The sequence below is a fragment of the Anguilla anguilla genome, chromosome 10 (assembly GCF_013347855.1).
Source record: "Anguilla anguilla isolate fAngAng1 chromosome 10, fAngAng1.pri, whole genome shotgun sequence".
Taxonomy (NCBI): Eukaryota; Metazoa; Chordata; class Actinopteri; order Anguilliformes; family Anguillidae; genus Anguilla; species Anguilla anguilla.
The window spans coordinates 15,453,073-15,467,430 of NC_049210.1; the positions used below are offsets into that span (position 1 = coordinate 15,453,073).

The window sequence follows — 14,358 nt, forward strand, 5'->3', positions numbered from 1 at the left end:
TTCTTTTTTTTTTGTCCATTGCCATTCTACATGGGTTTTCCAATGGTCATCTTTTATTGTTTATGAGGAGGTTTTTTTCCAGGGAACTTTCCTGTCACACTAATCAACATTATTATTAATTCTGTACATCCCAAATGTTGGCAAGCAGAGCCAAAAACAACTGAATTCCACCAATACAGAAAACAAAATTTGCCAATCTCCTTTCCCTATAGCTGTGTTGTCTTATTTAATAAAATAAAGTGGTACATCTTCAGTCTTCCATCGAGAAAGCTGGAAATTATAAATTAGCTACAGAGGTGTCAACTTTATCTGGTCTTTTATATTCATAGCATCTCTTTTCAAAGTGTCATTCTCAGATATCTCAAAGTGGCACAAACACCTCCTTTGGTTAACAAATGCAATGTGCAAATGCGAAAAATAACCTAGATTGAACCGTCAACTGTCATAATACTGCTTTAACACTTGATGTGTCATGTGGCTGTAAATGGTAACGGAAAGTTCTGCTCTGACCTCACTAGAAGCAACGGTAACCCACCTGAAGAGAAGTCTAGCAGAGTTTGGTGGCCTTATTGGACACAAAATGTCCATGCTACACAATCTCAGATAGAATCTGACCCATGCCAGCGATGACTGGGGCTGCCAGCTCCACAGGACCTTTGGAATCCGCTTCGCACCACCCGAGGGATATATGGAAGGGATTCAGTCACCATGGACAGTGCTGTTCATTGCTCAAAGCAACCTTGTTGGCTGTCCTGGAGACTGTGACTTGCTCTCTGCGCAGGCATATGATTGGGTCTCCTCCACCTCTGCTCTGTGTGTGCGGCTTGTGGCTGTGGTGTGAATGCTGCATGTTTCAGAGGAGAACCACAAATTGTCTACACTCTCCCAAATCAACAGCATGGGGCATATATGAGCACACATATTTGGCAATGCCAAATTTATAAAGCCCTTAAGGCCTGATATTACATTGTTTGCCTGATAGTCAAATTTTCAGTATTTTTCAAAAGAACAGAAGCAAAACTACACACACCATTCACACCTAGATCCAACTGGGAACCCAAACAAGATACCCAGGGAATTGGTGGACATCATCCGACAGCACAGAAGAACAAGAAAACATTAAATCCTCAAACTTAAAGGTTAAAAACACACAAACAGTAGATGACAGGCAAGCACTATAGCAACTGCCAAACAACAAACAAAACCAACAGACAGTGGGAGTGTTGTGTTGCGGGAAGATCACAGTACATAGAGGAGGCAAAGGGATAACTAATCGATCAAGAAAACTACAGAAAATGCACAGTAGCAGCCCAGGAACTTCAGGGCATCAAACACTACAGGAAACTACAAGAGAAACCAAGAAAAGTTTTTTCATCATGGGAGAGGAGACCCCCCCCCATGGATGTTTTACTTACTCAAACCACCAGAAACATTGAGTGACCCATATGAGGTCCAGGCAGGGGGATCCATTGTGTTTCCAACTGCAACAGTGAATACCACAGAACCAGAGAATACATTGAGTATTTCATCAGCCCCCTATCAAACCAACACCAGCGCTACATCAAGGATACATATAATTTCCTACAGGTAGAGACAGCTACTGGATTCGGTAACTTGGTCACAATCAATCTGGAGATCCTATATGCAAACTTAGAGACCACAGAAGGATTAAAAGCAACTAAAATGGATGGGAAAATAGCCAAACAACAGTTAAACCAGCTAAAGCTCTCCTAAACACCTCTAAATTAGCCTTGCTAAAAGGAAACTTAAATTTAAAACTTGAATTTAACTTCTGACATATTGTGGGCACACCCAGGGGCAGAAAATAAATCAAACCTTGCCTTTACCCTTTCTCTTGCTCCAAAACATAACTAAAATCTTGCCTCAATCCTAACACTTACTGTTTTCCCAAAATTAACCCAAATCTTCATACAAAACCAAAAAATTATTTCTAGCCTTAGTAGTTACATAATAATCAGATGTTTCCATTTGAAAAACTATCTAAATATCATGTATTGAAAAATAAATTCAAGGAAGTGTGTTTGAAGTTATGGAAATGTATTTTCCAATATATCAAAATACTATAGTGTTATGACTCAAAAGGAAAAAGATTGCATCATCCAAAATTAAACACCAATCCTTGTACTCTTTCCCTAACTCCTAAACATAACTGTTTTGCCTGAACCCTAACATTTGCCACATTCCTGATGCTAATTCTAATCGTAAACCTAATTTCAAGCCCTAGGAGTCATCCTATGTAATTTTTCTGTTATGAAGGCCTACACAGAGCCTACTGCCCTATTTCACTTGGTCTTATCCAAACACATTCAGATGAGTCTTAAAAAGCTAACCATTATTTTAAACCAATTCAAGCTCTTCTGCAGGAGATGTGGTTATGTTATGCACATTTATGTTCGTAGTGCTTGTCAGTCCAACCCATGGCAATCTGTAGTGAAATGTTACTGAAGGTAGGCTGTAACTGTAAGAGACTTCGATAATGTGTATGAAGAATAACCATATTATTACTCATTCAATGTGAGGGCCTTCCTGTTCCTCTCACACTTTTCCAGTTAAGTATGACAAAACAATTGTCAAAAATAAAAGATTTTATTTTTACAAAACCAAAGGTAATAGAATACACATTAGATGAATGACAATATGGTTAAAATAGGTTATTAATAGTGTTATATCATAGAAGGATAAAGAAAACAAGATCAAAACAAAACACATCATAGTTGACAGGCCAGGGTCAGGACCTTGAACATGATCCTGGCAGCGACTGGTAGCCAGTGGAGTGACCTCAGCAGGGGAATGACGTGAGAACTCAGGAAGGTTGAAGACAATTTGGGGGGCAGCATTCTGAATCAGCTGTAGCGGCTGTGTCGCACAGGCTGGCAGGCAAGGAGAGAGTTGCAGGAAATCAAGGCGGGAAATTACCATGTCCTGGACCTGGACAAGGAGCTGGGTGGAGTACGAGGTCAGGCATTGTCCAATCCTCCTGATGTACCGGAGGAATCCGCAGGACCGTGATGTGCTCCTGGAAGTCCAGCTGGTCTCCTAGGACCACCCCCAGGCTCTTAGCAGATTGAGAGGCAGTCACTGTGGTACCATCGACAGTTATAGGGAGAAATATATCTTTCCCAGTCCATGCGACACTTACCTAAGATGGTCCACGTCGCCTTCTCAACATCTTCATAGACAATCACCGCACTAATGGCTATTCATGTTAAAGAAAAATTCATGCACCCAACTACATCCGCATCAGTACAAGCACATGACAGCCAAACATACAAACATCCTTACCTAGAATTTTGCATATCACCTAAAACGAGCATTCCAAATGTTACATGGTATGGAAAATGCCAATGTTCCTTGATCTCAACCTGCTATCCCTTTGTAGTGGTCATCCAAGATAATTAGTGTTCCTTTGTTTCTTTGATGGGTGCTTGCATTGCTATAATGTAATCCTTCCCTGACTGGCTTAAACTTTTGTAGGAAGAGTTAACATTATGAAGAATGTGTGTTTTTGTGTAATTCTATCACAACCGTTGGTTGAGGCTAAATAAAGCCTATACTTACGTGGTACGGTCAGAGTTAGTGCTAGGGTTATTCTATGATTTTGAATGAGTCACATAATTTCACTTTTGAGACATAGAACAATATCCTTATCTATTTTGACATTTTTTTCAGGGAAGTACAATTGTCATGAATTCCTTCAAACACATTGCCTTGTATGAATTTCATTGAACTGATTTTATTTTGTTTGTGATTCATATTAATAGAAAAATCTAATATTTAAGATGAGGGGTAAAAACAGGATTTACGGTTAGAATTAGAATTAGGGTTAGGGATAGCAATGCAATTTTTTGATTGGATATGCAAGCTTGGAAGTATTCTAAAGATGTTTCATCCTTCCAAGCAAAATACATGGCAACGGATCTTGGAAGTATCCCAGAATTAAATCTCAGATTGCATTCTTGGAAGAACAGTGCAACCATATATGGGTGTTATTCTAAGCATTTTTGATAATATCACATATTGAAAGCTCTAACATATTTTTGGAATGTGACATCATTGATCCACTGACCAATCATAATGCATTTGAGAACACATATTTTGGAAATGCCTATGCCTGCACTTTAAAGAATGAATGCACTTCAGTTTCCTTACTCAAGCATCCTTCAGGAGGAGCCTACTTGCTCATAGCTCCTTCAAGGAGCATTTAACAAGTTGGAATGTCCTTTGAAATAGTGGACTTTTATCGGTTTCAAGGTCAGGTGAGGACTGAGAAGACAAGGACAGAAAAATAAGCCATTTGAATGAGCCCATGGTGTGTGTCCTAAGTATAAACAAATTTCCATTCTCCAACACGCCAGAGATGCAGGCCCTTCCAATTTCCCATTTCCCTGATTTTCTCCAATCCCAATGACAACAGGGTAACAACTGAGCACCCTCACGGATAGGCACAGCAGTTTACAGGTTATCAGTGGCTCCACAGCCCCCCTGCTTGCCTACAGTACAATAAAACAATTTTAAAAAATTTATAGAGTACTTCATCTTGGAAATAGTGTGCATTAAATTTTTTAGGGAGTATAAAGGGAATAACAGGCTAGTAAAGCTAAGTCTGTTTTTATTAAGAGGTTCTAATGTGCCAACGGAGCATTGTAGCATTTCCTACTCAAAATAATAAAATAAGACATACTGAATCACATTTTCACAGTATTACATTTTCTTCACTTTCAGCATTAAGAACTTAAGCAAGGGGCAGTTTTTAATTTATTTTTCTTTTTTTTAAACTGAGAGCAGACATTCTACCTGTCAGACATCTAATTCACATTTGGGCCTGTACTCTGCCCTTGGAAGCTTCAAAGTGCTCAGCCAGCATGATAAGACATGCTGAGGTAAGACATAGAAAGAGTGTGTGTGTGTGTGTACTCATTTAATTCTGCAACTTGGTTAATACATCTACAAGCACAATATTGAAAATTCTGGTCAGGTCATACCAGAATAAAGCAGAGGTCAGGGTGTCTATGATGATTTTGCAACTTGGTTTAACTGTCTGATCATCTAGTGTCTCCACATAGTAGCTTAAAAGCACGTCCATAATAGCCAAAGCCGTCCCTCCCAAAAAGATCTCAAAATATTAATATCTAATGTCACCAGAATGCTTCCTAGGAGAAGATCATTAACTGTAACAACATACGTTGTATTGTAAATAGACCAGAACCAATAATATATATATATATCTATATATATCTATATATATATATATATATATATAAAAGGTAAGAAAGCAGTACTCCTTGGATCCTCCCAGATGAATAATTAAGTATACACAGGCCTGGTGAAGGGGTGTGTCCCCAGACTCCCCACCCTCGTTTTCAGTAGAAAGAAGGTGCAACTTCTTTTTAGTTGGAGCAACTTGGCAAGAAGTCTGTTTTTAACTGTTTTTGAGTTAGTTTGAAGTGGGCATCTGAGTCCTGCATCTAGGTTTGGTATTATACATTTCATGGTCATTTTTGAATATTCTATTCTTTTGGCTTTTGAACTTTGATCGTGGCACATCCTTGGATTACTTTTTGACACATGCTGTGGTTTGGTACTTTTTTTTTTTAAGATAGTTGAACCTCAAAATTAAGGTTAGACAAAAATATTTGTGATAACTGAATACATTTCTAAATTTTTCCCTGGTTGCAAGTTGTACATTTTGATGTACAGGTTGCTCTGCCTATCAACAAATGCGGAAATTTAATTGATAATTGATATCTTTAATAATAATTAATAAATTTAATCAAATATATTTTACATGTTGGATAAGTGGGGTGTTTTAACTGTTGATGCACTTGTGTTCGGTATTCAGAGTGCCATACATTAAACAAGGGTGTTAGCGGTTAGAACTGCTGGATTTTTTAAATTGTACATATTTTACTTAATCCTGACTTCACCGACACACCCTCCATTCATATTGGAGTTAGGAATTAGGTCTTTTGGGTGGACTTCTGACCCAGTTGACTAATCGACACTTGTGAGTATTCAGCTAACCACTTTTCATCTTTTACTCCAAGCTTAGTGCTGTGTAAATAATTTATTTGTGTGTGCAAGGAGTGTTGAATTACCAAAGCATAAGTGTTTAAAATGAAACAACAGGAAGTCAGCTGAAACTCACCATTACTTTCAGCTCACCATGAAGTCTGTGTAGATACAGATATCTTGCTCTTTATACTGTGCAGTGAACAATGTCTGACGACCCTCAGGGTGTTTCAGTATTAAAGCTTCCTTTTATTGTGAGATTTCAGTGCTGAAGTGCCACAGTTAGAATTTTTATTTTATTCCAAAAATAATCATAAACTTCTGATAAAAAACACTAATAAAGTTGCTCAATGAAGCATGTAATTTCAAAACCTTTTTCCTACTTTTATGTTGGCCATTTTCTTGCGTACTCAAATAGTGCATGAACTATATTGTCAGAAAACCCGCTAACAAGATAATTTGCTTTTTATCTTGTACTTAAATGTAAAAGTACATTAAACATTAATAATAATGACTGAATAATCCTCATTTAATTATTTTTGTCCATTGCCATTTTACATTGGTCTATCATTTTTACTGTCCATGACAGTGACGGCGCCATTTCATCCAAGGAAGATACTGCTTTGTCATCACATTGATCAACATTTTTATTAATTCATTCTGTACATCCCAAATGTTGAGGTGATGACCAACAGAGCCAACCACAACTTAATTCAACCAATACAGAAAACAAAATCCCCCTACCTCCTGTTCCTATTGCTGTGTTGTCTTGTCTAATAAAAGTCGTCAAAATGGTACGTCCTCAGTCTCGCACCGGGAAAACTGGAAACAATAAATTAGCTAGAGGCGTCAGCTTCGATCTGGCCCTTTATAATCCATAGCATCTCTTCTCAAAGAGTGTGGTTCTCCAAACATCTCAAAGTGGCACAAACACCTCCGTTCGGTGAGCAAATGCAATGTGCAAATGCCAAACTTTATTTCAAATTTCTCAAAATCTACAATGTAGTAATGCTCTTCAAAGTAAACTCAAAACAAAATATTCATACTGAGCAAAGGAGCACTTTTTTTTGTTGATACAGAAAATGGGTATGTACAGCTAGCTGTAAATACATAAGTTCCTCCTGGACAGAGAGGAAAGAGACGCGAGAACTCGGAAAGTGCTTTTCAACTAAACAAAGGAGGGAGAAACCCAAAAGCATAAGTGATCCCAGTCTGGGAGCCCATTAGGACTGCTTGGCACCTGACTCCACCCCCCCTCTCTCAGACAGACCCAGCAACCCCCGATTGCCGACCAATGGCAGGGATCCTCGACGGAATCTTGAGAACGGCAGTGTTCTAAATCAAGTAAATCAGAAGAAATCAGCAGACGGCTAAATCCGAGCCCAGAAGAGCCGCGCGTGGCGGAAGAGTCCTCCAGACTCTGCGTATGTACCGCGCACTTCCCCACTCCAGCCCTTGCTCACGGAACCAAGAAACGCAGTCTCAACTGCCATCGGCCATAATACTGCGGTAACGCCGGACGCTTCTGTTTCACGTTAACCACGCGGGTCTTCTGCGGCAGTGAGCGCAGGCCGCTCCAATCTCACATTTGGGCCAACGCCTGTACTACTTTAGTAATCTAACGGATATAGGATTATCGGCTACCGGCTGACCTGCTGACGGAAAGCTTGCTCTGACCTCACTAGCAGCAATGCTAACCCACTCGCACCTGAATAGAAGCCAGGACTACTGTGGCCTTATGGGACACAAAATGCCCTCCAACTGTTGGGCCTACCCTGTACCTGGGAATTATATATACTTTTCCCTTTTAAAACATTTGTAAATCACGCAGCTATGGCTCAGTCGAAATGCGGCGAAAAAGAGGGGGGTGGGGGGTGGGGGTGCTGTTTCGCACAGGTGAATGTGTGCTTCCGAGTCATGGGTTGGGGTGGTCATCAACATAAATCTTTGAACTTTCTAAATTAGCCCAGCTGAACGCCTCTCACTGTACAACCCAATACTTAACTGCTTTCCAAAAACAACAAATAAATTCAGGCCATTCCTGGAGCAGCAAAGAAGCCCCACCCCCCCAAACACTCTCACTCACACACACACACACACACACAAAGGGTCTCCTGGGATGGGGGATGGAGTTATACACATATTCAGACCCCCGCTTCTCCTCTCGGTGCGTGGGCTGCTCGTGTAAGATTGCAGGTGCTCGGACTTTGCTCACCTGGACCAGCTCTCCTAATCTGTGATTATCCTACAGCAATTCAATTGTCACATACTGAGCGACTGCTCATAACACAAAATGAGAATTAACAGAACAGAAAACGCGGTGCCGACGGCACTGACGGGAAGGGGAAAACGGACGCACCTCTGCGGCGTACCCACAAGACCCCCGGCTCCTCTCAAAAGCTCTATACCTCCAGCTCGGCCATCAGCAAACAGACAGCTCGAATATCAAAAACCGGCTCGTTCAGGGGCTTTCTTCTTCTTTGTCTTTCCTTCCTTTTCTTCCTCAGACTTAAAAAATAAAAGAGTAACACAAAAAAAAAACTCTCTAGTGACCACTATTCTGAGCCACTATTCAAAGATATATATTTATTTTAAATATTACATATTTATATGTGTATATTTTCCCATTCATTCAATTTCTATTTTAACAACGCGCTAGAGGCCGTAGCCCCAGAATGGCCCATTAACTGGAGAGGGTGTCGCTGGAGAGGCGGAGTAAGGTGGTAAGGTTCCCCCTCGTCATTCACCACTGTAGAGGTGCCGAGTGTGGATGACATGTTACAGGACCAATCGGTAAACAGGTAATCTACAGTGATTGGCTGCTCCACACTGACTGCCCCCACCCCAGAGCTGGATTGTCTCTTGGGGTGGTGTCTTGCTGGGGTTATCGATAAAGAGCGACCCTTTCAAAAGCAAGTTCACCCAACAAACATTCTCTGACTGGCTTTCATCATCACACTATTGCTTGTATATCTAATCGCCTCCCCTTTCACCTCGTAAACGATTGCAGGAGGTCAACTGGCATGTTCGTTCTCGTTGTGATTGACAGCTCTGCAGCCAAAAACACTGACGCACTCGTGAAGCCCTGCAGCCCTCTGAAGCCAAGGTTACGGCTGTTCTATAGCCTAGGAGTTCTATAACCTGCCCGTCAGAAGCAAATTAAAATCTCATTCAATGTTTGGTAAGCTAAAGGAAAAGACATTTGGCAGGCGCGCAGTGAATACTAATGGTTGCCGGGCTGGGTACGCGCTGGAGGGGCCACGGTGTGGGGAAACGCCAGTGTGCGGGACTGCGGCTCGCACGCGTGTGAGGCTATGGACTCCAGACGAGGGACAGGAAGTCCAAGGCGGGATACGGAGGAGGATCCCACGAGCAGACCGATTCTCAACTCGATCTGTCCTCATGTTCTTCAGAAACAAAACAAAAAACAGCACCCAAGACCCTTCCTGTGTTCCAGCATCCTCTCTTCCGGATCCCCCCCAAGCCGTACCCCCCAGGAGTCGGGTACAGGGGACGCCTGCAAGGATCGCCTCAAACTCGCAGCACCGAAGCTCGATCACACCCGTCACAGTCCCACACCTTCTTCCCCGTCCCTCCCGAGCGCCAAAACCACGTGAAAAACAACAAAGAAACTACGTCGGGAGATGATGGTGCTTTGAAGTTGTCTCAAAATGAATCTTAACGAACGAAAAGCTGGAGGAAACGAAAAGCCAATCAGAAACGAGCGCAGGCCTCGGGCTCCACCGCCTCCCCCCGCCGGCTCCGCTCGAGAGTCCGCGAGGCGGCCGTCTCCGCGAATCGCTCCGGCGCGGTCTCGGGTTCGACGCCCAACGCTTCCAGCGGTCCTGTGCGTGCGCGTCCGTCCGTTTCGTCCGTCCGTCCCACCGCGCCGCGCCTCATACAATCCAAAGTGCTTAGCCTCTATCAAAACATGGCATTTCGTTTTCTGTACAGTGATCTCCATATATACAACGCGCCATTGTATATACACGAGACTTCCATTCACTCGGGGAAAATCCGATATATACACACCGCACACAGAATGCACAAAGGACACTCGCGCCCCTGGGCTCTTCAGTTCCTCTGCAATGTGCATGTTTAGGGGGGCCCGGGGGGCCCCCTTCCCGTGCGTGTCCAGGCCCCCCAGAGGACCCTAGTTGGAGCTGGCGGTGATGGGCTTCTCCAGCTCCAGGTCCCGGGGCGCGCTGGACACCCGCAGGCTGCCGTAGCAGGTCTTGCAGACGCGGGTGGGCTCAAACAGCTGCTGGCTTGGCACGGGGATCTTCTGATCGCAGCAGCTGGCGCAGAACACGTTCCCGCAGTTCCTGCAGGGGGCGACAGAGAGGTCGGACAGTTCACACACGGGCTGAGTGTTGTATTTCTCAGGCTAGATAGGGCCTGCATTTCCTGAGGGAAGCGCATGTATAAAGAAAGATACACTTTGTGTTCCAAATTCCTAAAGTATCCAGAAGAGAAGATCATGAGATGAAATAATATAAACTCTGAAAGGGTTCAAACTTTACTCCCAGTTACAAAAAGACTAACAAAATTTTACCACCTTCGCAAAACAAACATGGTGTGAAGAAATAAAAAAAAAAGATTTCAAACCTGCTTATTCAATTGGATCCATATTAGTTCCTTGCTTGCACATGCATTTGCAAGGGAATTCAACCATTTCAGTTTCGCTTTCCAAATTCACGACACCAGGGAACAAATTAAGCAGCACTCCATTAGATGCAAGTAGCAATAAAACAGTCACTCTGTGGTGAAACTGCCAAGTGTATTGTGCTTACAGCCATTACAATTGTGGCCATTTCTTTGAATCTATGAGTGTTGCAGTCACTGCTAACAAACATTTACAGTCAACATGAAAACAAATATGGCTGCATGTTTGCACTAGTCAGTTTGTAAGGATTGTCCTATGACATAGGCTACTTACATTGGGGATTGGGGAAAACGCCTTTTAACAGCTGCACTGCAAATAAAGCTTTACTATCCACTTCCTAAACAGATACGCATGAGATTCTGTGTTCATAGACCTTGTAAAGGGAAAAAATATACTTGAAATAAGTGCGATTTCACTTGGCCATGAGTAGGTTTCATTTTATGTACCGAATTAATACCGTTCACAGTTCTGCCCTTGAATATTCACAGAACCAAGCCCCGTTTCCAAGAACTGCAGCTAACCAACAATACACACAAACTGCTATTAAAGAGTGAGCTTACGCAAACTGATTTGACCTAAAATATTAAAGGACAGATTTACCTTTTAAGCTATGAAATTACTTATCTTCTTGCTTCTTTATGAATCATTAATAATTGATGTATTCTACGGGTTTGAAATATGGTTTAGGGCAGACTGGTGATACTCAGCTCATGCTAAGCATCAGCAGCTATAGTGTACCTTAACACTTCCCCCCATAGAACTAGGCCCTCAAGTTCTTCCAGGGGGTAACTACATCTGCATGGCTGATGAGGGTTGCTAGACTTTGTCCAGTATCTCCAATATGAATAACCATGGCAACAACTGACAGAGGCTTTAGCTTGCCTGTCAGACACATAAAGGTGCACACAGCACACAGATTAGTGCTGTCCTGACGCATGCACACGCGTGCGTGCGCACACACACACACGTAAGGGATACCAGTGCGATGCCATGCACATGCACTCACACACAGCACCCCTCCGCTGACAGGGGTCCCCGAGATCGACGACTCGAGTCTTCGCGGCGCGACGGGAAGTGACATCGTCACGAGTCACATCGACAGACGTCGCGACCCGCGGGGCGGACGTCTGCCGGAGCTTCCTGCTGCATCGCCCTGGTGTTTTTAGAGCCGCGGGGGTGACGCGCGGGGGCCATTTTAGACCCCTTGCTTCCACGGGTCAAAGGTCAGTGTGAGGCAATAGCATGCGGTCAGGGAGTGTGTGTGTGTGTGTGTGTGTGTGTGTGGGGGGGGGGGGGGGTTCTCCCCCATTCATCAAAACACACACTGCAGCAGTGACACGGTGGAGTGCGCCCCGTCTGATCTGGGACCCACAATTCCCCCCGTTGCGTACTTAACTGCCCAGCCTTCACTAAGCCCCAGGGAAGGCTCAGTGGCTGGATCTAAATACAAAGCTTCCAATCGCTGCCCCTGCTACGGCGCGGACGCTTCCTTAGCGACCCAGGGCTGCGCATTCCACCCTCAGACCAACATAAACAGCAGCGCTGGGGTACCGAGGGGGGAGAAGGGCGCCGTGGGGGGGGGCTGGACGCACACACGGCCAGGCGCAGAGAGAGAGAGGTTATTTCCACACGCCGAGCGAAAGGGGCGGGTGAGGGAGGGTGAGGATCGTTAGAAGGCAAATAAAACGGGGAGGATGGAGGGAGGAGGGTGGTGCAGGCTTGGGGAAGCGAGTGAGGAGGAGGAGGAGGCAGAGAGGACTGTGGAGCCGTTTCTCACCAGGCTTCTGGAGCAGCCTCCCTGCCCCTGCAAAGGAGAGGGGAGACAGTGGAGAGGTACGGGGATCAGAGACGGCCGAGACTGGGGAGCGCAGCGCCCCCACCTGGCTGAGAAAGGCACCGTCGCCTACCCCAACACACTGCAGTACACGCCAACCTGTCCCTACACACTGTCACCTGTCCCTACACACTATACTACACACCGTCACCTGTCCCTACACACTATACTACACACCGTCACCTGTCCCTACATACTATACTACACACTATCGCCTGTACCTACACACTATACTACACACCATCGCCTGTACCTAAACACTATACTATACACCATCGCCTTCACCTACACACTATACTACACACCATCGCCTGTACCTACACACTATACTACCATCGCCTGTACCTATACACTATACTACACACCATCGCCTGTACCTACACACTATACTACACACCATCGCCTGTACCTATACACTATACTACACACCATCGCCTGTACCTACACACTATACTACACACCATCGCCTGTACCTACACACTATACTACACACCATCGCCTGTACCTACACACTGTATTACACACTGTCTGCGATTCCCTACACACTGTATAATACTGTCCCTAATCCCCTCAAACAATGTTACATTCAGTCCATTCCACACCATGTTATACACTTTCTACACAATTATTTGACATGCCTCGACAAACTGTCCACACTATACGGCTACATGCTATCCGCACCGATACATAGTGTGTTACAGCCCATCCTGTCCCCTACACACAGCTACACAAGGCCCCAGGCCCTGCACATCAGCAGGATTCCTATCCGACAGCCCACAGAGGCAGCGGGGCCACTTCCCCAGCTAAACACAGGGCCTCTGCCACGCAGGGCCTCCTGCAGCACAGGGCCTCCGGCAGCACAGGGCCTCCCGTAGCCCAGGGCCTCCTGCCACACAGACACGCCCTGGGCCTGAACCCGCCACACCCGCCACCACCGCCCAGACACCACAGAGACCGCACCGCCGGAAAAGGGCAAAAAGCAGAAGAGAAACACCCACGCTCCTCTTAAAAGGCCGTGTGTCTCACCGCGCTAAAGAGCCGCGTCACATTACAGGCCGTTTAGTTTACCAGCGCTTCCTTACAGGAGCTGCCATTCCATCGCCGACGGTTACCGCTCTTTCTCCACAACACTGTTTATCGGCCGCCACAGGCAGGAAAGAACACACACAGCCTGACCTGCTTTCTATGGTCCTGTGAAAGGTGCTTAAAGGACACTCCCTCAAAGCAAAGTACCACAGAGATCAAAACAGCGAACACAAAGACAGAGGGTAGGACAGCAGTGCTTTCCGCTCTTCCTGTTAACAGGGAGGGAGTGCTTCTTCAAACCCATCTGGACAAGGAGACACAGAGACGGGATATGAAAACAGACAATCACAGTGGGGGGGGTTCTCTCATATCACCCCTGTGAAGTGGCCTCCGGGACCGGCCCATTACACACCGCATACGCTCATCTCACTCAGCGATGCCCGACGTATACCGTCTGCTCTGAACGAATGAAAACCAGGCTTTTAAAAGAACGTAAACCACATGTCAGGAGCAGCTTCCTGGCAACACAAGGCCGTGATGCAGCTGCATATAATGGCAAAAGGAAAATAAGGACAGCATACTGCTCAGACGCGTTCAACAGACGAGCTCGATCCTGAGGGGGGTGGGGCTTCCTGAGAGTGGTGTGATGTCACGTGACCGGCAGCAGGAGTTACCTGCAGTGGTGCTTCCTGGTGGCGAGCCAGAACCTGCTCTCGCAGCCATAGCACTGGGCCGCCAGGTGGTCCGGGTACCACCGGGTCACCTGCGAACACCAGAACAGCCTTAGCTCTCATTGGCCCCG

General features: G+C 45.0%; 1 protein-coding gene and 1 long non-coding RNA gene across 4 annotated transcripts in view; both read right to left on the reverse strand.

The window, feature by feature from the left end:
• Nucleotides 1–5: 5 nt before the first annotated feature.
• Nucleotides 6–9,949, reverse strand: LOC118206625. Its single transcript, XR_004761214.1, has 2 exons — nucleotides 1,416–9,949; nucleotides 6–830 (listed from the first exon to the last, which is right to left on the reverse strand). It is a non-coding gene; the product is annotated as an uncharacterized LOC118206625 (long non-coding RNA).
• Nucleotides 9,950–10,043: 94 nt separating this feature from the next.
• mtmr3 (myotubularin related protein 3) overlaps nucleotides 10,044–14,358 on the reverse strand; it is a 28,826-nt gene continuing 24,511 nt past the window's right edge. Inside the window, exons 19-21 of one of the 3 annotated variants that reach the window (XM_035379514.1) lie at nucleotides 14,231–14,319; nucleotides 12,474–12,500; nucleotides 10,044–10,355 (exon numbers count right to left, since the gene is read on the reverse strand). In XM_035379514.1, coding sequence (XP_035235405.1) covers nucleotides 10,184–10,355; nucleotides 12,474–12,500; nucleotides 14,231–14,319 — 288 coding nt within the window. In that variant the 3' untranslated portion in view covers nucleotides 10,044–10,183. The remainder of the gene's footprint in view (nucleotides 10,356–12,473; nucleotides 12,501–14,230; nucleotides 14,320–14,358) is intronic. The other 2 variants (XM_035379515.1, XM_035379516.1) reach the window with 2 other exon arrangements.